This window comes from Agrilus planipennis, unplaced genomic scaffold (genome assembly GCF_000699045.2).
Source record: "Agrilus planipennis isolate EAB-ADULT unplaced genomic scaffold, Apla_2.0 scaffold146, whole genome shotgun sequence".
Lineage (NCBI taxonomy): Eukaryota > Metazoa > Arthropoda > Insecta > Coleoptera > Buprestidae > Agrilus > Agrilus planipennis.
The window spans coordinates 510,041-533,599 of record NW_020438977.1 but is presented as its reverse complement, the minus strand read 5'-3'; the positions used below and the strand labels follow the sequence as shown (position 1 = coordinate 533,599).

General features: G+C 32.0%; 1 protein-coding gene across 4 annotated transcripts in view; it reads left to right on the top strand.

The window, feature by feature from the left end:
* The window catches only part of LOC108737702 (protein split ends), a 96,749-nt gene that overhangs the window by 14,130 nt on the left and 59,060 nt on the right, over positions 1 to 23,559 (top strand). Inside the window, exon 2 of one of the 4 annotated variants that reach the window (XM_025975487.1) lies at positions 12,260 to 12,307. The exons of the other annotated variants lie outside the window; for them this stretch is intronic. Within the exon in view, the coding sequence (XP_025831272.1) occupies positions 12,306 to 12,307 (2 nt within the window). The 5' untranslated portion in view covers positions 12,260 to 12,305. The remainder of the gene's footprint in view (positions 1 to 12,259; positions 12,308 to 23,559) is intronic. 4 annotated transcript variants of the gene reach the window in all.

Sequence of the window (23,559 nt, the reverse complement as noted above, 5' to 3'; positions counted from 1 at the left end):
GACAAGACTGTTAGTACTTATTAATTGCTAAAGACAATATTCAAATAATCAGTTTCGCTTTCTTTATAAACATTATGGTACAGAACTTACGGGTTGTAATACGATCACCGAAAAGTAGCAGGCAAGGTAAAAATTGGAGATTTAGACATTTTATTATATTTCAATATCGAATCGCATTTAAAGCTACTGTAGCGTCATTTGAAACGATAAGATAAAAAATCAACTATAAGTTTAAAAACATTAAACTTAAACCGTATTAATTTTAATATTAAAGGATGATGAGGATATCGTGGGTAGAAAAGGTTAGAAATGAAGAGGTATTGGAAAGAATAGGAGAACAGAGGACTCTATGGAAGTCAATAACAAATAGGCGAGATAGGTTGGTAGAACACCTTCTCAGGCATGAAGGTCTAGTCAGAGACATATTAGAGGCAGAAACAGGAGTTAGGAGGGGTAGAGGTAGACCTAGATTAGATGACTTTTCGCAAATAGTTAAGGATGTGGGTTGTTTTAGTTTTAGGGAAATGCGAAGTTTAGCTCAGGATAGGAAAGAGTGGAGGTACGTGTCCAACCAGTCTTAGGACTGATGACCTTATGATGATGATGATAATATTAAAGGCCACAATGGCTGACACAATGTTTTCATGATTTCACATAAGTTGCACCTTCAAAGGCCCAACTTTTTTCAGTTAGATGCTATTTTATTGCTTGGTACCACATTGTCTCTATGGAGAATGTGGAAGCAAAAATTTTTTACTACTGGCATTGATAAGACCAATTTCTTATGTCCAGTTACTTACACTTATTAGTCAGGTCATTAAAAAAAAAGTTCTATTAGGATTGTGCTCTGTCTTGCTTAGCAAAATTCGTTATCAACAAAGACCAATTGCCCCATTAAATTTTTTTTTTTAATAAGTCAATTCCGATTAAATTAGGCGTATTTTTCTAAAATGTATGTATATTACTTTTTTTATTGATAACGAGTTTCGTGAAGCAACACTTAGATCACAACTGTTAAGGTTATGGGGTGAAATCAAACACACTGAGAATTGTCCGGAAGCTTTATTTTACGCCTTTTTATTACAAGCAATAATTCACAGCTGTATAAAAATATATTGTGACATTAAACTCAAACTCATATCTTTCCTAAAAAAAGGCCGGTCAGGTACGCTAATCTAAAAATTTGTCCTTTATCTTATATGAGGTTACATATATCATATATCTCCTGAACGTCGAGAACTATATAGAACAAATAATATGCGTGAATTCATAGAAAATAATTTAATTACAAGTTTTGATTAAATATTTTATAATGTGAATTTTAACACTAAGAGCAAGCGCAATTCGTTTTTTTTTTTTTTTTTCGAAAATGACGAGGCCAATTTGTTAGTCATACAATCGAAGGCGTCAATTCAATAAGTTTCTTGTTGAACGAGTCCGTTAAAAAATCTTTTTAAAAGAATCATCCATAGTTATTGCTCTCTTCGATAAGTACCTTATACGTTGGTTAGTCAAAATTGACCACTTCAGTTAGTTCCTCTTATAGGTAGGACGTTAAGCAGGTTTGAATTAGTTGTAAGTTCAAACCAGTTCGTAAACCCTACCTGCTGTTCCGATATCTAGTTCGAAAGGTAACGCTCTTCTCGCATAGTGTTTTTCTTACCTGAGGCTGTTCGTTCCTATTAATTTCTATTTACAGAAGCAGGTGTATTTGCTTAAATAATTCGGTCGTATTATTATCTTGAATACACAAAATGAAATTGCTCAAATTTTGTTTTATTGTAGTCATCAGTGGACTAAATATTCATATATCCTACCTAAATATTTTTAAATTCATTTTTTTATTTAATTTTACATAAATAAAAGTAACTGTTGTTAACCCGTAAATAAATTGGTCACGTCATATTTAAAATGAACTAAGTACAACTCTAATCGAATTACAAAAAGATACGTATGTTGTTAAACAATATCATTCAGTTTTAAAATAAAATTTTAATGGTATTATAAAACCTGTAAATTTATTACTTTAATTGTTTAGATAGGCCCTCAATCTTCTACCGGCAGTAAAATTAAATTCATTATGTTTCTCTTAATACTAGTTAAACTAGTTGAACCCATTCAAATTTGGACGGATGTAAAGTGCTTAAAATTGAGTGTTATTCTTTGGCACAGTCGGTGTTGTCACATAGTTAATATCGTAATTTTTTTTATTAATGGTGTGCTAGCTTGCAATTGAGAGTCAAAGTCTATCAAAAACGATATTTTTACCATGAAATCAGTAGAAAATTATTTATTGCAATTGCATACTTTTATCAGTAATATAGTTAATGATGTTTTAGCTAACCTCAGTACCTACCACCTACCCCAAGAATGGTAAGGGTATTGTCTTTCTGGTCCATTGGAACCAAAAATTTCAACACATTTTTATATTTGACAATCACTACACGATTTTTAAATAATTTTTGAGATGTATGTATGATTTGATCATCAATGTTTAATTTTTATCAAACGGTTCAAAATACAATAGTAAGACAGGTCTGTGTACTTGTACGTAAAGATAGGTGTAATAGAAATAACTGCCGAACTTGCAAATAAATGTTTGTATGCCCGAAGGTTCACCGTTTTCGAGAAAAACAAAGTTGAAAGTACAGGTGAGCTGTATGAAACAATCTATGTGCAGTTCAAAACTAATTCAGCAATACATCAATTATTACTGTAGGTCAGTCGGGATTTGAACCATATCGCCATTGTAGGGACGAAATTCTTGATTTCAAAGACAATCCCCCAAAATAATATACGCGAAATGGCGGGGAACGTTGGCTTCTCTCAAGTAACAGTGGGGCAAATTTTAGTGCAAAAGTTGCTGCATCCTTTTCATTTGCAACGAATTCGAGCTTTACTGGAAACTAATTTTCAGCGGCGAATGGATTTGCGTTAGTGGTTTCGAAAGAAAAGTAATTGCTGTATACATAGCCTATTTTTTTTTTCATAGGGTGTTGTTTACAGACAAATTGTTTCATGCGGGACGGAATTTTGAATTTTCACAACAACCACTATTAGTGCGACGTTGTACAATGTACATCCTTCGCGATTTCAAAAACTGTTTTCGGTAAATGTGTGGTGTGTAATACTTGGAGACTTATTTAACTTTTTTAGTAAGTTTACGTACAACCACCTCCAAAAAGATAACGCGCCTTGGCAATACCTCAATGGTGGCGTGAAAATATATTTTAATAAAATTATTACGTTACGTTTTCTTTGTTTTGTGTTCGTACATTTACATAGTGCGACCTGTAGTTATAGCTATACTTATTTAATTTATTTAGTCTAAACTCATTATATGTAGTACTATTTTTGATATTTATCTTAGACGTCTGATAATCGGAAATGTTTACATTCTTCGTCCATGTAGCTGCACAATTTTTATCACACAGCGTTATTCGGTAGACACCTTTGTTGTCAATTCACGCACAATTTTCTTTTAAAAAAAATTCTGTTACACTCTGTATTAATATGATTCTTTCGGGCGCAATTGATGTTATTTTGTGGTATAATTGATCAGTAAGGATACGTTTAACAATTTTACACATACTTTCCATACTGCTTCGAATAGGCATGAGTAATAAATTAATAATGCTACCAATAGACTTTTTATTTCTAATAGCATTTGTTCACAGTTGTTTTGACCTTATAATTATTTTATTCACTTATTAGATTAGTTCCGATTGTACAGTAATGACTGATAGTATAATCACAGTAGATTATATTAACGATAAGAGTTTCTACGATACTATTCCATATTAAACATATTTACATTGTAAACATGTGAAGTTGGATTTTACCATTGTAATATTACTGGGTAACCTTGTGAACCTTAATTTGTGGTATTATCTAAGTAGAAAAATTTAAATTTACATCAGCCACTAAATGATTTTCTAATCGTGCGATTTACTAATTTAATAGTAAAAATCCGTGGCAGTATTCATAGGATTAGAAAGTCAATTTAACACGTCATTTTATTTCCTGAAATAGTTTGAAAACCGAGTGCTTAAACATTGTTTTCTGTGCTAGTACAATCATATTCACATGTTTAGCTAGTTTTTACCATTTCTTATATTAAATATAAACTGAGTTTTGTATGAATCTTTTAACGAAATAAAAATTGGGTACCGTTGTCCATGAAGCATAGCACGTATGACACTTATTGTTAATCATGTCGATAGCCCATACCGTACCTTAACCTAATACTTTACGTATACATATGCCGATCATGAAATTCTCTGACCGAAGCCTAATCTAAACTTATAGTGCCTATAGTATGAATACTATAGATGAGTCCAATTTTCATGGGGAATGAAGAAATGATATGTGAAAACCGTCCAGAAATTTTTATAAAATAGAGAAATCGCAATTATTTTATTAAATTTTCGAAACAACTTTTGTGTACAGAGATTGGACTCCATATCTTTAGTCTTTTCGTGGTTCATAACACAAATGTCAATCAGAGAAGCCCTTCCTACCATAATCTAACCTAACATATACCGTTTACCTCCTGGTGCACAGCACTTCACACGATAGTGTAACGTGTAAGTTCAACGTGCATAGCACTTCTCTAATCTGATGATACCGCCGGCGGACATTTAGCCACAACCGGTACCACTTCCTATTAATATGATCGAGGATCGAATATTGATATTTCAAAACCTCAAAAATTGGCGATTTTCATCTAAAAATTCCTATCAAACGACAGCATTCATTTATCTAAATGGTTTACTAGTCAACTACTTTCAGAACATCCTAATCATCCATTCTGTCTCAGCCGCTAATATTTACCGTACAAATCGATACCTACGCTGGGGAATTTGATTTTAAAATAAATGCACATATTCATAATACGTGTTTTATGTGTTGCCTTGACATTTACTGTGTTCTATCAAATCTTGTTTAAAATACTGTTTAGTAGCCTAATAATTATTAATACCATATATAAGCAGTTTTAATAAATAATGGACTTACTTATAAAAGCAAGTTCATACACACGTATTTTGTTTGTTTCTCGCAATAATAATTCCATTTTTATTGTTTTTTTTGTGACTACATATTTGTATATATAACCAGTGTACCTTGAAATAAAATACGTAGGTATATCACATTTTCTACTTAAAAAGTGACTTGAACTTTTGGGTGCTTTTGGATAAAAAATTAGAAAGTCAGTAAATTTGGAAAGTCAGAACCAGGATTGTAACTGTTTCACTTGTTGCAAAAAATTAAAACTCTTGGATAAAACACAATTTGGCCAAGACATATAAATTATATTTTTATTAACGAATCAGTATTCTTATAAGGAAGTATGTAATTGAAATGGGTCCAAAAATTGAAATCAAAATTTTCAACATAATTTTTTTTTGTTTCAAGGTCACTAACCTATTTTTAAACAAAAGCATGTATATGTGTCACTTACATTCCTACGTTTCTGCGTGGTCATTTTTTTCCCTACACGCTTCCACATCTGTATAATTTATTGTTAAGGTTAATTCATAATGTTCATCAAATTGGGAAGTAAGTCTTACAGATCACACTTACAAAGCCTTATTAGAACATTATTTTAATTAACTCCTTAGCTGGGTGAAAATAGCTTCCTCAAATCCGAATTTTCTAAAATAAATAATAAAAGTTCATTTGTCCATCGTCAGTCCACGTTTCTCCAGGAAAAAGTTTTATTTGTCTACCCTTCAAAAAACAGTTATTGGAAAATAAAAAACACAAAAATTCAAAATATCGCAATTTCATGGGCCCATGTTTGACCAGCCCCCAAACTCAAAATATCTCAAAAAGAAATTTTGAAGGAAGGAAACTAAAACACACGGTTCCTGGTCCTCGGAAATACTAAAATCAGCGAAAGATTAACTCAATAAGTTTCCAAAAATAAAAAAAAAAAACACCAATACAATTAGGTAACAAAAAAATTATAATAATTAACAGGAATAAAATTTAGTTAAAATGGCTCAATATGACAACAGTTAATTCCTTGAGAATTGACAAACGAAAAAAAAATGGTAGGGCAGACGAGTTTTTTATGGCCTATTTTGTGTCCCGTATATCTAAGTCCCTGAGGATAGACGAATCAAGTTTTTGGAAAAAACAAACTTTCGGGTGGACAAACGAACCTATACGTGTGAAGCTAAATACTCCTCGTCAAATATGATAATAATAATTTTGTCAGGGACTAACTTTGGATAAAGGATATATGCAATAGAATTTTGAGTTTTTGGTTCTGTCAAATTTTTCATTTTTGAATAGTTTTTTTGAAGGGTGGACAAATAAAAGTTTTTCCTGGACAAACGAACCTGGTAAATAATTTTCAAAAATTCTCTTTTTGTGGTGCCAATGTTACCGAGCTTACCTACTTACGATTAATACTACGCAATAACAAACGGAAATACATAAGGGCCCGTTACCTTTGGTTAATGAAACTTAAAGAAGTTCTTTTAAGGATAAAATAAATTATAGTGAGTGGATATGTCAATTCCGATTAAAACATATTACCTAGTGCTAGTAAGTGAATAAATTTTTAGCGTGTTTACTTAATTTTGATGATGACATCAATAATCGTCATATGTACCTTGTACCTATAAATTCGTTTATAACTAAACCAGTAAAGCACATTTTAATTTGATACTACATGTATACCGAAGTTTATGTAAATTTTTACATGTCCTACGGGTAGGTATTTTTTTCTTTTCATCTTTTAATAATCTGATAAAAAAATNAAATTATAAAATAATATTACAGTAATTTTAAATTTTTACCAAACATTTTCGTTAAAAATAATAGTAAGTTTAGATATTATTTCAACGCACTTATGTCGAGGACGTGTTTTAAAAATATAAAATATCAAGGTTTTCATAACTTTTAAAAATATGTATTTGCTACAAACTTTGACCATATCAGAAATCTTAAAAATCCTTCAACAGACGTACAGAATTTAATACATAATTCACTTCGAATAAATTAGTTTCTTAGAAATGTGTACAAATTTTGGTAGTTTTTGACTATATCATTTTTAAATGACTACTGTTAATGAATGCTATTTCATATTTTCTAAAATTAAGTACTTCTTATAAAATGAGTATGTCACTGCATGGCAATGCAACAACAAAATTCATTTCAGAATCCAATCGAGAGAAAGTTCGTTGCTCAAGAAATTTTTAACGATGCTATAAAAAATAATAAAAGTAAATATTTAGCTGAATATTTATAATTGCCTATTTTTGTGCTTCGTGTAAAATCTAAATTATTATTCGAATATTGAAAAAAGAAGTAAGAAAAAACTAACGAAACCCTAACCTAACCAAAAAAAAGTAAATACATACAACTGGGAATTCGGCTTTCATCTCGTACAACACACATTTGAGAACATGTACGAGAATTAATTTACTACATCTTCATAACCATTTATCAGCTACATATATGTATACTTCTTTTATACGAGTGCGGTTCAAATATAAACCGGACAATTTTTCTACAAAGCCTCTTTAATTTACAGTTTTTCCAATTCAATTAAGTTTTTCAATTTCGTCATCGAAGAAATCGTGTCTTTCGACAATCGCGTACGAACGCTTTCACACTTCGGTTGTCGTCAGCGACAAATCTGAGCTGTAGGGTGGGTGTTGTATAGAAGTTGTTTGTTTGAAGGAACTGTTCGTTACTTTTTATGTATTCTCTCGGTTTTTTTGTTATCTGAAGTGTTACTTTCACGCAAGCTTATTTTCATTTAAGTTTTTTGTTGCTAATTTGCACCCTGACAATTAAATTCGCTCTTCTGTTGCGACAAATTTACAATCGTACACCCTATTCATTTTTTTACTGTTTGAAAGATCTTTTAAATGCTGTCTTTTATCCCTAGCACTTACCACGGTATACAATTTTATTTTAAGATGCTTCCAAATTAGTATCATAAGTATCACATCTATTATTAATCAAATTGTATAAAAATAACTGAGCAGTAATTAAAATAAAATATAATCTATTTGAACCATTGAAATTGTGGTTGTACGTGTAATAAATCATGTGAATAAGCAAATTGCCACAGAGATTGATGTATTTAAAAAAGGTTCAGGATTCTTGGTATACAATAAGTTTCGGTTATACAAGAATATTTTAAAATCACTTGAAGATTTTTTGAGCAATATCTTCATTATTTTTATTTTCGTTATATGAATTTTTATTTATTATATGCATTGTGTATAATTTGTACTAAAATTTTCAATATTTCTATCTCTTATTGAAATTTCGTTTTTTATATAATTAATGAAAATTACAGAAAAAAGTATAAAATAATTTTAGTTCTGCTATTTAATATACATCTTTTTGTTCTGTTTGCAATTGAGGTTATAGTATATTATTAAAAGGGAAGTAGGTAAAACCCGCCGGCTGACTTAAAGGCACTACGTTTACGCAAGCGCGGTGGATTGGTTCATTTGAATAAATTACATCCAAATTCGGAAATTTTTGTAAACGCGACAGAATGGCTGCCTAGGTGTTCTATATTTTATAATTTTCCGCACATAAGCTAATAAATGTCGATTAGAAACACGTATAGAATATCACGTACTTAACCCCCGCATCTAAACGTATGAGTAATTTGTACATTTGAAGTAAATATGAAGCAGAAAAGATCACATTTATTCGTTTCAGCCGATTTCGGGCTTTAATTTTCATCATGTATTATAGCCAACTTGTAGTGAAATAATTAATTTTCTAGCGGCCGGGAAATCTAAAGATCAACTGCGTGTTTTATATCTGGCGTGCCAGCAGATCACATATTTGTTTCAGTCTATATTATTCTCTAATTCGCATCATATTTTGCAGGTAATTTTTGATGAAAATATTACTTTTGTAGTTGTTGTTGATACCGGGAAATCGAAAGATCTACTACGAGCTTGATACATATCTATCATGGTAGCAGATCACATGTTTGTTTCAATCGTGTGTTCTATTTTGTATCATTCTTCATAGTTAATTTGTAGTAACAATGTTTATTTTGTAGAGCCTATTTATCTCAGAAAATCGGATGATCCAGTGTGAGCCCGTTCAGGGTTGAGGCGATTTTAATCAATTGATCAATAATACGACGAATATGTGATCTGCTAGCATACTAGATATCAAGCTCACAGTAGATTATCTGATTTTCCGGAATCAGTAGGCTCTACAAAATTGGATTTTTCGTTACAATTTAGCTACAAAATATGATGAGCCCCAGATCGGCTGAAACGAATGTACGTGATCACCCGATTTCTTGAGATTTAGTACGAATTTACTATAAATTAGCTAAATGTTACTCACATGATTAATGCGGGGTTGAATATGTGATCTACTGGCGTGGTTTACGAGGGTGGATTGATAAGTTTCCGGCCTAACCAAGAGATGACGCCACTAGGCCTACCTTGAGGTGACATTCTATAGTACCATCCTTGGATAGCTTGTAGCTATAGTTTCAGCCCGATCTCCTTGCTAGTGTAGGTTTGACAGCACGCTGAACAAGACGCCTCTGTGGTTTTCGTAAAAATGGAAAAGCAGGAAAATCGTGCTGTCATCAAATACTTTTATTTGAAGGGGTTAACGCCGAAGGAAATTAAAAAAGAGATGGACTCAACACTGGGGACATCCTCCCCGTCATATTCAACCGTTAAGCAGTGGGTTTCCGAGTTTAAAAAGGGTCGTGTGAGCACCTCTGATGGGCCTCGCTCAGGACGCCCCGTTGAGGTCACAACTCCAGATATGATCGAAAAAATTCATCAAATAGTGCTGGGAGACCGCAGATTGAAAGTGCGTGAGATAGCTGAGACCTGTAAGATGTCATATGAACGTGTGCAACATATTTTGCACCAACATTTGCATATGGAAAAGCTCTGTGCAAGATGGGTGCCGCGTTTGCTAACAGTCGACCAAAAATTGATTCGAAAAAACATTTCTACCGCAAATTTGTCATTGTATAAGCGTAATCCAAGCGAATTTTTGCGTCGATTCGTAACCGTTGACGAAACGTGGGTCCACCACTACACTCCTGAAACCAAAGAACAGTCTAAACAGTGGATTGGACCAGGGGAACCAACTCCAAAGAAGGCAAAAACAATTTTATCGGCGAACAAGGTTATGGCTACTGTTTTTGGGGATGCAAGAGGTATTATATACATTGATTACCTTGCAAAGGGTAATACTATCACTGGTCAATACTACGCAGACTTATTGCAACGTTTGAGCCACGAGGTGAAAATTAAACAACCTCATCTGGCGAAGAAAAAAATCTTGTTTCATCACGATAACGCACCAGCGCACACGTCAATCGTTGCGACGGCTAAAATCAACGATCTAAAGTTTGAATTGATGCCGCACCCTCCTTACTCTCCAGACCTAGCCCCGAGTGACTATTTTCTGTTCCCTAATCTCAAAAAATGGCTTGGCGGTAAGAGATTTGCGGACAATGAAGAAGTAATCGAAGCTGTAAATGGTTATTTTGAGGAGCTTGACGAATCAGTCTATAGAGATGGCATTAATAGACTGGAACACCGCTATGAGAAATGTATCAGCCTTGGAGGAGATTATGTTGAGAAATAAAAAAAAAAATTTTTAAAAACCTTGTTTTTCTTGGTCAGGCCGGAAACTTATCAATCCACCCTCGTATGTGGTAGACTAGCGTCGTATTCGGTACATACGCAGGTAGGCCCCGATCTCTATGCTCAGCCGATGCTGTTGCTTTTTTTCGTGATTTATAATGTTTATTAATTTTTTATTCAATTTATTATTTTTTTTAATGAATGAATTAATCGAGTAATACTTTTGTTTATGTCTATAAACTTAGTCACACCATAACCCCACAAAATAAACAGTACCATTATTTGTTTTATTTTGTTGTTAATTCGTTACCAAAAAAACTGGATTTGTGGCTCCGACCGTTTTTTAAATACAGTGATTAAGCTACCATTACATCATATCACTATCACCTCTAGTATACTAAATATAATAAAATTCGTTATTTGTCTCTCTTTAATGGTATATATCACCTCCTGAATGTAATGTTTTCGAAATGCAAGGTGTCTACACCTTTCTGTGAGATTTAGGTAGAAATCAACATAGCAACTAATACGATTGCAATTTTATGACCATGCAACAAATTAGCAATAATAGTATGTAGCACTATCGAATTTGTAGCTTCAAATTTCTCGTATGTAACTTTTGAAGTTAATAAATATTGATTCAAAAGCTAAGCAACAAAATTGATTCCGAATTTTAATTACAGCAACAATTTAGCAATAAAATTATATTACGTGGCTAAAGTAAGTACACTGCCGATCTCAAAACGTAATTTATCTGTTTTACAAGCAAACCAACAAAATTTATTGTAATCTTAAAGCAAAGCAACTACGATGTAAAATAGCATAATTAAGTTGCTGCTATTTTGTTTATGGGAAATTTACTCCTGTTACAGGAATTGCATAACGTTACAGTTGCTTTTCACATTGAGCAAAAAACACTTCATTGTATATCTTACTGCACCTATAGATAAGCAGCAAAATTATTTGTATATATTATACATATGTCTACGTCAGCTCAGGAAAAAAACCACGATGTCGTTCATATCATGAGTTGTACTTGAAATACACCATCTTGTTAGTCTTATTTTATGTACAACAAATTATTGAGTGCCTTAAAGTCGTTCTCTTAACATGTCAAAGTATTGTGATTATATTATTGTTTTTTTTTGTGCATTTCGAAAACCTTACGGATTGGGTCACATGTTAATATACCATTAAATACCAACAAAATACGGATTTAGTGTACCATAATTACCAATAGAGATACAATCAAAGGCCGCGCTTGCGCAAATTTCCGAATTTCAATGGAATTTACCCAAATCAAAGATGAAATTCTCACCGTTTACGTAAACGATGAAAATATCAGCAGAATTTCAACGTAGTGACATTAATGCCGCCCTACAATGGACTTTTTTCTAATATTAATAGGTAATTCCGCCCGCGGATACTTAGTCACAGCGTAATAAAAAATTGATAAACGCAGTAGTTTGTATTGGTGGATGCTGTATGCTCATACTTTTATTTTATATATGTATGTCTATAAACTTTCGTTATACTTACAGTTACATGCATAAAAAGGTAATTCTTAATTAAAAAATTGATTTTAATAATTACATATATAGTGTTCTTCAAAACGCAAAAAACTTCCATAGATTTTGTTTCAGACGTTAATATGCAAGGATTTTGAAGATACTTCTTCTTCCTCAACTTATGTAAGTTCTTTCTTCGCTGTCTTAGATCCCCTAAATTATCTTCTTTTTTTGTCTGTCTGTATGTCAAGTGTTTTTTCTACCTTTACTTATCCACCTAATGCATGTGGCTGTTACTGTGTGTAATAAATTGATTGTACAATGTTATAGGTATTATCAAAGGCTAGCTAAAATTATCTTGTATGTTATTATGAAATCGTCCTAACCGGTATTTATCAATTTTTGTTCTTAAGGTTGATTTGCAATTCAATCAACACTTGCTATATTGATAAATTGTAACGTATCACCTTTTGATAACTAATTGGCTGAATATAACAACAATATCGAATACCGAAAAGATTAAAAATGATTTGAAAAAAGTTACTTTGTCATTCACATTTTTAATCCTCAAAACCTGTCTAACTGTAAGATTTATAGAAAACGACAAATGATTTCGTTAACAAATTTGCTACAAAAATCTATTTTTAATTACATTTCAAGAAGAGGCATTCGAAAGTTATTCGAAACCAAAATTAAACGACTGAATTTTTATGTTTGTCTTGTTAAGATATATTTAACTTTTTATGTATATTTGTATTCCTTCATTCGAAATTCGCATGTAAAACTATGTGTAAGAATTACATTTCTAATTGTGTACTATTCGTTTTATGTACAATGATCATATTTTTTGGAAAGCGTAAAACTGAATCGACAATGGCGAAAATGGATAAATGCACCGCACACAAGTATTTTTAATTTTTATCTATACCAAGTCTAAGTAACATAAAAGCTGAGCTAACGTAAATTTTATAATATCAGATGTCGAAAAGCCTAAAAATATTAAATTGTTTTTTTTACTGAATATTATCTACCATCTGTTGTGTAAAATATTTTTTTTACCGACGAAGTATTTAAACAATGAACTATTTTATTTTCTAATTTACCTTTCTCCATTTCTCTAACTCGAAATTTTCTCGATATTCGAGTGCGGGCTTGACATTATAAATTGTCTCTTCAATTTGAATTTCTCCTATAATTAATTAGCGATAATCAATGACTGAAATTTTTATGCGGAACCATTACCATTCACTGCGAATCATAAGATTACAGTAGAAGAAAACAACACGAACAAAGTACCTGCATACAGTATGTATAGTCTGATAATGAAGTTTTTTAACTAGATTTTGAGGGTTATTAGCAGTGGACGTAACTGCAGTTCTGCAAATAAAAGTTTTATCTTCGAAATATTAATTAAAGGTGTGACGATTCCTTTACTCTAACATAATGGGTTGTATTCATGAGGTTTGAGTTAAAGACGTTTGGACTATATACTGGATCGAGGGTAAAATAACAACTCAAGATTAGACCGATTATCATTTTAGCTTTAATAATAAATTTTGGGCAAAAAAATAACATTCATCTAAATACATGCATACATATTTCTATTTTTCGTATCGATCCTAATATACTGTAAACTTAGAACTTCCAATAACCATAGCAGGCAACTAAAAACTAAAATTAAAATTTCATTTGTAGTGTACAATGGATGATTTTCATGTGAAGAGAATTTAAGTTAAAAGTAAGGTTTTAAACCTACCTATTTTGTTTTGTGAACTTTAATTTGTTACAATTCCTAACCTTTGTACCGATAGTAAAGTTCTAATTAATTAATTAATTATAGTAATCGCATTCGATATAACGTACCAACGTTTTTAGTATTTATAAACATCAGTTCGTTTCAACCGTCTCCGTAAAAACACGTAAGCGTAGAATTATAGTTTGATTGACAATGAGTCATAATTGTTCAATCAGATTTTTGAACGGAGCTTGCCCATTGCAGAACGAAACATTTCAGCTTTTCGTCAGGTTATAAATATATTATTTTTTAATTATTGTCACATTCAGGAACACATGTGCTATTTAATGAATAAAAAAATCCATAGTAAGAAGATAAAAAAATATTTACAAAGTCCCAACAGAATTCTGGAGCTGTTTTATTTTGTTTTTTGACAAATTTTAAAATAAAAAAAGAAAATTATTCACGACAAAAATATTAAATCCAAAGTTTTTATTTGTTTTTAAGTTGTAGGAACTGGTACAATAAAACAAGTTGTAATTTAATAACATTAATTTATTAGTTAACGAAAAAATGTAAGTGATTAGACAGGGAAAGTGCTTTAGTTTTAGCCTAAGCTTAAACCAACCATCAAATATTTAAATTTTGGTTCCAAACAATTCTCAAATCATAGAATGCCACGGTAACGAACTTTTATACCATTGGAAGTTCAGAAATATTTAAAAAACGTTAATAAAACGTTTTATATACGGTCCGTTCATAAAATACGTTCGCAAATAAGTAGGCCTTGCTGTGATGAGGTATGACAAGGGGAAGGGTGTCTAAGGAAATGCCAAAACATATTTTTTCAAAGGACCACCTCTCGTAGAGAAAAATTCGTGTAGAATTAACAAATCGTTTGTAGGGGGGTGGGCTTGTTTTTGTGACATCATATTTGTTAGGGGTGTTGCTAAAAGTGCGAAGAGGAAGGGAGGAATTCAAAAAGGTGAAATTCTAAGTGACGTATTTTATGAACGTACGTCATACAGGAAAATTTTTTCATAATAATTAAGTGAATAAATCCAATGAATGCATTTTCAGGTTTTTAAGGAGTGTTACGCTTTGTTCAAAAGATTTTAATACTTCGATTAGTTTAGGGCAATTTTCAGAAAAGTAGGTGTCACATAAAAAGAAAAAATATCAAAAGAAACGTGTAATTTCTATATTCGCTGAGCGTTTTGCGTTACCTACAGGTAGTTCCAAAGTTTGAATTGCCGTGATTAAATAAGCAAATCTGGTGATAAAATTAAGTTGTTTTCTGAAAGTTTTGTTTGTAATGAACAGGTTGTATGCATGGTACAGTAATAAATCCATTATATGAGTAATACGTACCTGAGTATGTCGTGTTAATTTTCTAAATAATCTTTTATTATTGATAGACCTTGAGTTAACCGATACGCCGTGTTATATTAAACAATTGTATCTAATAAATGAACTTATTGTTGCTTAACATTTTTTTCACGTTACACATAAGTATCCATTGTTTCTATATTTACCTACCTGTCGTTGCAATCCGTACCAGTATTCTATATATATAGACCTATTTACATACATATTTGTACATATATAACGACGTGTCCAATCTAAATCAGTATTCGGCATCAACTAAAAATTGTAATAATGGCTGTGCAGAAAACAAGTGTCGGAAGTTTTGAAAAATAAAAACGAGAATTGTTTGATACAAAATTAAACAATTATTTGTGTAGATGACTTTTAACAAAACAATTTTTATTATATGTATCTGCTTCATATTTCTTTTTATTTACACAATATACGTATGTATGTATGCATACTGTATGTTAACAGAGAATGAACGTGCAGGACGTCCATTAACGTATATAGATAGGAAAAGCAAAATCGGCAGAATTTAAAACAAACACATTGGCAATTAAATCCTTGTCTTTATTCACCAAATATTGCTGCTGTGTTAGTTTTTGGTTCATCATCATAAGGTTGTCAGTCCTAAAACTGTTTGAACACGCACCTCCACTCTTTCCTATCCTGAGCTAATCTTCGCATTTCCCCAAAACTAGAACAACTCGCATCCTTAACTATTTGTGAACAGTAATCTAATCTATGTCTACCTCTACCCCTCCTAACTCCCGCTTCTTCCTTTAATATGTCTCTGATTAGACCTTCATGCTTGAGATGGTGTCCTACCAACCTATCTCGCCTATTTCTTATTGACTCCTATTCTTTCAAATACCTCTTCATTTCAAACCTCTATCCACGGTATTCTCATTATTCGTCTGTAACACCACATTTCGAACGCTTCCAACCTCTTCTTTCCCGCAGCACCCACCGTCCAAGTTTTGCACCCGTACAACGCCGCGCTCCAAACACCTTTAACAATCTTTTTCGAATTTCTAAATTAACCGTTCGCGAGCATAGAAGTGATTTTTTTACTGAAGGCGGCTCGACCCTGCGCTATCCTCTGCTTTATATCCGAACTACTCTTTCCGTCCTGACTTATCTGACTTCCTTAGTTTTTGGTTATACAGTATCGAATTAAATTCCCTTATTATTTTTGTAGTAAGGAGGTAAATGACGACGATTTGGACAAAATGTTGATGGGGCAAGAAAGTGTCCGAACATCGGAGACAGTTGTTCAAAATTTAGTTTGCAATAGTGTTCGCGATTTTTTTTTTTTAATATTTGCTGTAACTGAGGAGTTCGTATCCGAGCAAATCCATTAAATTTTCAAGCTGATTTACTTGATATTATGTTATGTACCTACAAATTAGGTGCTGTAGTCAAATTAACTCACATGCAAAGAAACATGAAGTTATGATGTCCGTAGTTTGATGTGGTTGAGTAGTTTTGTGTAAAATGGCAACATGAAATGATGGAGTACTTGACTCAAATGAGGTATACATACACATGTAAATAATGTATATTAAAAGAATTTAATTACTACATGACCATAAAAGCTATTTGCATTGTTTAGTCTATTTTTCCCCTGATGCTCACTTATTCTTAAACTATCAGAATAGTAACTTTTGCAAAAATTCTCGGAGATTTTAACTTCTCAGTAGGACATTTAATTAGGCCTTAATGAGCCTTTAAATGGTACTTGACTGAAAGAGCGGTTTTCCTTACTTAGAGCTGGTTTTAGGCCCATGTATGTCCACATCAGAAAGTCTATTATGTACTGGATAGATAATAAGCTTATTTACTTCTTAATTAGTCGGTTTCGAAAGCATTTAATGAACATTTATTAATTACTGTGTCCAAAAAAAACTATATTCATTTATATATATTTTTTTTTCGTTAACTTAATCTTAAGCCAGTACTACAGTAATTTTTGAAAAAATGCCCAAAGCTTTTAATTTATCATTGGGACACTTAATTAGCATTTAATACATTTAATTGTGCATGTGCCTGTTATTGATTCTGTTATCTTTGTTCTTCCTATTTATTGTTATTGAAGATAAGAAACAGGCTAAATTAAATTATTCCTTACATTTTTTCTATTTTAGATTGAGTTATGAAAAATTACCTAATTGTATATTCCTTTAATTTAAAAGAAATTAATATAGTTAATTTTTCTGAATCACATTGATCATTATTAATTTGCACTTTACGAGTGTTACGAGGGTGCTCTAGAATTACTAAATTTATGAAAGAGAAAAACCAGACCTGTTCTATATGATAAGCATTGACAATAATGAGTCAGAAAATTCAGAGACAAAATTCACTTTCCATCGTAACCTTATGGTCGTAAGAAATCAAATAGAAGCATTGTTTGGTTAAAATTGGGTTAGGCTGAATTCATAAGGTAGGTTACAGATGGTAAAGACAACTGTCACGGAATGTTGTCGTGATGGTGGTTTCTTACAGGAATGTGGAACTTAAATAAACCTTTCATGTGCATACTTTAGTACCTACAATTGCATTTTTTGTTACCTTCACCAGAGCCTATTGAGTTTTTAGAACGAAATCCCAGCTGCTTAATTTGTATGATTGCCTATTTCATGTAATCGGCAAAACTGTATTGCCTGGTACATGTATTAAAACACGATTTTACCTGGTTTATCAGTTTTATAGTAGTACGTTAACTCTAACCTAACTTACATATAACTGATAAGGTTAGGCTAGGTTACCTTATATTTTCCAATATTTAATTAATTACGTATGAAATCGGTAAGTGTGTTGCTTTTAATTTCATGAATTGTTGAGTACAGGCAATAGGCAATTACATATATTCGGCTTAATATATAGATACATACATACACACATTCATTGGTAATGTTATAACAGTTATGTCCACTTTACCTAACATTCTTATTTATCTTATTAAAACGTCTTTAAAAATATACTTTTTTAGCTTTTAGTTTGTTTTCGTTTATTGAAGATTTAAAAATAGAATGAAAATATTTTGGCACACACAACGGTTTGCATCTATACATAATATGTACAGATATATGTACATCATACACTGTATGCACTATGTATAGTTGTATGATACAAAAGGACAGTATCTATACTTTTTGTTTAGGCCAGACGAACTTAATAATTCCTTAAAATTAGAAAAATCTAATGTAAAGTACTGATCGTCACACTACACAGATTTGTATGTATTATTCTCATATGCATATCACTTGACATAGAACGAGTTCTTTTTTATTCAGGCGAAATACAAGATAATCGAACAAAGTACATTATTCTCATATGGTTGTAGATTATAGGGATCTCATTATCTTGCCATTCCAGAATACTGGCATTGAACTTTATGTATAATTTATTATAAGGGCAGACGTTTTATCACAGAAAGCGGTTTCTTTCTTTTATTTTCTTGCATTAATTATTGTAGTGTTCACTGTTTATGTTTATCTCGGATGTCTGAAATAACACACGTAACATAACTGTCTTGCTTGTTTTTAAATCCTGTAAGTTTCGCTTCACCATTAGATAATGCGGTCCATAGGTCGCTTTAAAAAATAAAAAAATAAAACACCTACTTCAATATCGCCTGTCACCTGATATTTATTTTTACTTCGTTACGTGCTCGACCGATAGGTAGTAAAAAAGATTCAGATAACGTAACGCCGAGAAATTTCCTTACAAATTGCGAAATAGTCGTTTCTTTTCCGAACAAATTTCCCAGAATTGTAATCAGAAGCTGCCTGACCTGCAAAATGTTGCCGAGTTCGCCCACCTGACATAAAACACCCGTCAGTAGGTATACATACACGTATGTATAAATAAACGAATCGTGGCCATCGTACTATTTGCGTGTGCCGCTCACGCCAAGTCACCGGCATGCTGTAATAACACGTTTATACTTAATAGTGTTCATACTGTACGTACGCTTACACTATAATGGAAACAGTATATTTTAAAGATGTTCCGCTTAGCTAAAACAGGACCGGTTGTATAAAGGCTGTCAGTCGTTCACGGCCTGCCCAGGACGTAATTTTGTTCTGCTCATGCGAAACAGGTCTCGTACTTACAGCCGTTCATGGCCTGCCTACAACGAGCGAACGGGTCGAGTTGTTTCTCTTTTACGTCCCGGTCAAAGCTGACTATGTAAATTTCGCGTGTGGCAATAGCGCAGCCGTTGCCGCGTGACACAACCAATCCGGCAACATCGCGTATATCGATCAACCACCCGCATTAGCGACTGTGGAAAATATAAGCGTAGTTGCCGTATGACACAAAAATTATGCTCTCTATTTTTTATGTCGATGTAGTTTACGACGTAATATAAATAAAATTTTAACAATAACAGTAATATGAAAACCGGAGGGCATCTGTAAATAATAATAGCTATCTAAAATTAATTATGACCAACTGAAATAGGCAGGCAGAATTCAGAAAACAATTAGGTCCTTAAAATTTAAACTGCTTTGTGCTTGTAAAAGTTACTAGCTCTGCCTTTTCTCCCTCAACATTGCTACTTGACCGACCCTCACATGAGAGGTTATCATTATTTGTATACTGTAAACCTTCCTACTGCATTTTAAAAGTCAATCTATAGCTATTTTCTTTACACAAAATATTAGTTTTAAGTTTAAGTGTATTGTCGATCTAAGTAAGTCTCGAATAAGGATCTTTATTACTTATTTTCGTTTTTAAGATGACCGAATTATCACGTAGGGGTCGTAAAGTCTACAAAGCACATTCAGCAAATATTCTCTTAACATGTGCTTATAATTAAAACTGCAGATATGAATTTTTGAAATGAAATAGGTATCCATTTTATTAATGAGAAACGAGTAGATGAAATTGTCTGAAAAGTTACAGTCGGGGGGCCCTTCCCCTTGAATCTGCGCCGGAAAATTGTACACATGATAATATAACTGGAAAAATGGATAAGGTATCGCAATGATTGGCTTTTATCGGATAATTAGTACCTACATATGTACATAAGCTTCCTGCTTGGTACCTACCTTTATTTACGTTGCGAATAATAATGATGAAATAATCCTTTTGTAAAATTTCTAGGTACCTATTTATTGAGTTGTTTTTAGAACTTTTAAACTTAATTAATCAATAAATTATTATTTATTATTCTTTTTGGTGACGAAATTAAAAAAATTAGTAACCTCGGTACGTTCGTCTGAATTAACCAGATATGATACCTCTATAGGTACATAGAGTACGTATGGCAACGTTGGGGGAAAGTTGCAAGTAAACATCGCCGGTCGGTCGAGTACGAAACAATACGAACTTTTCCTTCCCTCCCTTTCTCCTTCTTTCTCCTTTAATTCCATCCACGTCATCCAATTATTTTTAACATATTAAATTGAAACTTGGCTTATTTCTGAAGTTTAACTATTTCAAATTTAAACTTTCTTCTTGTGCTATTGCGGTCTCAACAATTGTGTACATATTTTTTTTAAAATGCCTTTAAAAAACAATACTATATTATTTCTAGGTTGTTTTAGTTGTTGCTGATTAAGACTCAGTAGTTTCCGTAAATGAATACTGCTTTTGCTAGTACACTTCGTATCTAACAAACTTTCATTATAGATAGGTTAATATCTGATACATTTTAAAATGTCAGATGTAGGTATTTGTATTGAATTAGTCTTACGATTAGCGTTTTATGCATTTAAATGAAATAGTTTTTTTTTATAAGTTTCAATGTAAAAATTACCCATTTCCTTTTATACCGTACGTGCAAAAATGCATAACTTGGTGAACGTGTAGCATATATTTTTTGAAAATATCACCTGCTTTCCTGAAAATTGTCCTAAACTAATAACCTAGCTCAAAAAACACTTCAACAAAGCGTACCGTACTTTATTATAATGTATTGTACTCTAATTCGACTGTGCGTACGTTATATTTTACAAGACACATAAAGTACGTAAAAATACTTTATTTAAGGCCATAAGTAAACATCGTAATTTTGTAAGCAATTATTCGAAATTCAAAGTATTTTTACATCAATAATATTGCACAATACAATATTTTTGAGAATCAAATTAAGGAAAAAATTTGTAACAGCAGCATCACTTTCAAAGAAACGTACTGCAGAAAAATGGCAAGCCATATTTACGGAACAACCTGATTTCCCAAATCTGTTCAAAGTAGTAGTCACTTTTGCTGTCCGTTCCGGCCACTTCAGCATTTGCAGAAAGAGTATTCTCTGAATATAGCTTCATTAAAACTAATTAAAAATGAACTTTTAGTTTACTTAAATCTTTGTTATCCTTGTTTAGAGACTATTAATGTGTTTAAAAGCGACACCAATTTGTTACTGGTTTTCAGGCGTAACAAAGAATATGTTTTTAAAAACAAAAAATAAAATACTTTATTTTTATATTGTCCTGAAAAGGTGGCAACCCTACTCACATCCACCAGAAGATTAAAATTGCATTTATTGAACTTATATTACTTTATTATTTAAATGAAAAGATGGCTGAAAGTATTTGTACGAATTTTTTTATATCACAAGATATGATGCCGCCCTTCGATGACTGCATATAATATATCTCCATGTACGATTCTCAGTCCGCCATGTAGCGCATGATGCTTACAATGGTTTATATGCATAAAATCCCTAGGGTTACTAACTTTCGAGTTTTGGTCCGGAGACTCCAGAAAAATTTAGTTTTTTCCGGACTCGAATTTATAGAAAATAATCTTCGGATTTTTCAGTTTTTATGAAAAGCAAAATTTTATTGTTCCTTTATTGGTAATGTTCTTGTTCAATTTCACTTACAATATAATTAGTATACTAATTCTCTGTCTAGAGTTTAGACAGAGTTAGCGAATTTAATTATTTATTTAATTATTTAATTAATTTACTAGTTGATTATTTTTTAACTATCCAAAAAGAATAAGCTTTTTTATGCATTTATATATTTATTAAATGGATCGCTCCAGACCTATTCGAATGATCTCCGGACTTAAAATTTTGAGTTGGTAACCCTGAAAAAACATACAGTTAAATCATGTACCTACACATTTTATTAAGGAGTTTTTGTAATAATAAAATGAATGGTTAGCTTTATTGATCATTTATGTATTATTTGTAAAAATACGGTGCACAATGTAGAAAAATTTGATTGATTATGAAAAACAGACTGCAGTGAATATAAAAACAACAAACTGAAGGATGATGTGTAGGCAGATATAATGTAACATTAATGTCTTTGGCGCATTTTGCAACAATTGCTACATTTACCCTTATGAATTCCTCTTCATGAGGAATCCTCGTCGTCCTCCGCCGAGTGTAATAAATGTAAATTTAACTGCTTCTCCGTGCTATCACTTCAGTATATCTATTTGTAATAACAGAAACAACTAAACTACTTGCCTTCAATCGGATTATTTAACATAATATAATATTTTAGGGCAGGTGGTGGAGTACAGTATGAGCTATACTGTAATATAGCTCGTCGATGGATTGCTGACTTAATAAGAGAGAGAATACGCTGTTTTTCGTTTGATTGGTTTATATAAGATAAATAAAATAATAATGTATCAAGTGTAATTTACATGAAAATATCATTTACGGTTCAGTTTATATGTATTAAGTCCCGAAACAATAGAAATCGGTGTAAACTTTTTTCATGCGATTCGATGGTGCGGACATATTTTTACAAGTAACACTAATTCTCTTCTGTTATTAATGGTGACGTTCTCTCCTGTATAACTTCTTGTATGTCGTACCTGTTCGTGAATTCCCGCGGCTTTTGTCAAGTTTCTATTGTTCCTTTATTCCCCGGCGTCCACTATTGTTAAAGCGAAAATCAATATGCGTTGCTGGAACCTACACGCATTTCCGAGCTGTTGGGAACAACAACAACAAATACCCATAACAATAACCGTAACAGTAACGAAACAAAAGAGAAAAGGAAGGGGAATGGAATATTATACATAATACAGGGAACGAACAAACAAACAATGTCGTTTAAGGCTCATCTTTATCATGAATTTCTCATTCTGCTTCGATATGTTTTTGTCTTTTCTTATCAGGTTTGTGAAGCTACTATTTTTAGAATAGCTGAGATGAATTTATTGACAGTAACATTTACGAAACAGTCAATGCGCTCTTTTATTTATTTTTATAAATAGATTTTCTGAATACCACGAGGACCAACTTTGTATCTCTACTCAATTACCAATCTTATTTACTATTTAGTTTCTAGGTGGTTCAGTCTGAGAATTGAGAAATTTGAAGTAAAAGAAGATAAATCATAGAAAA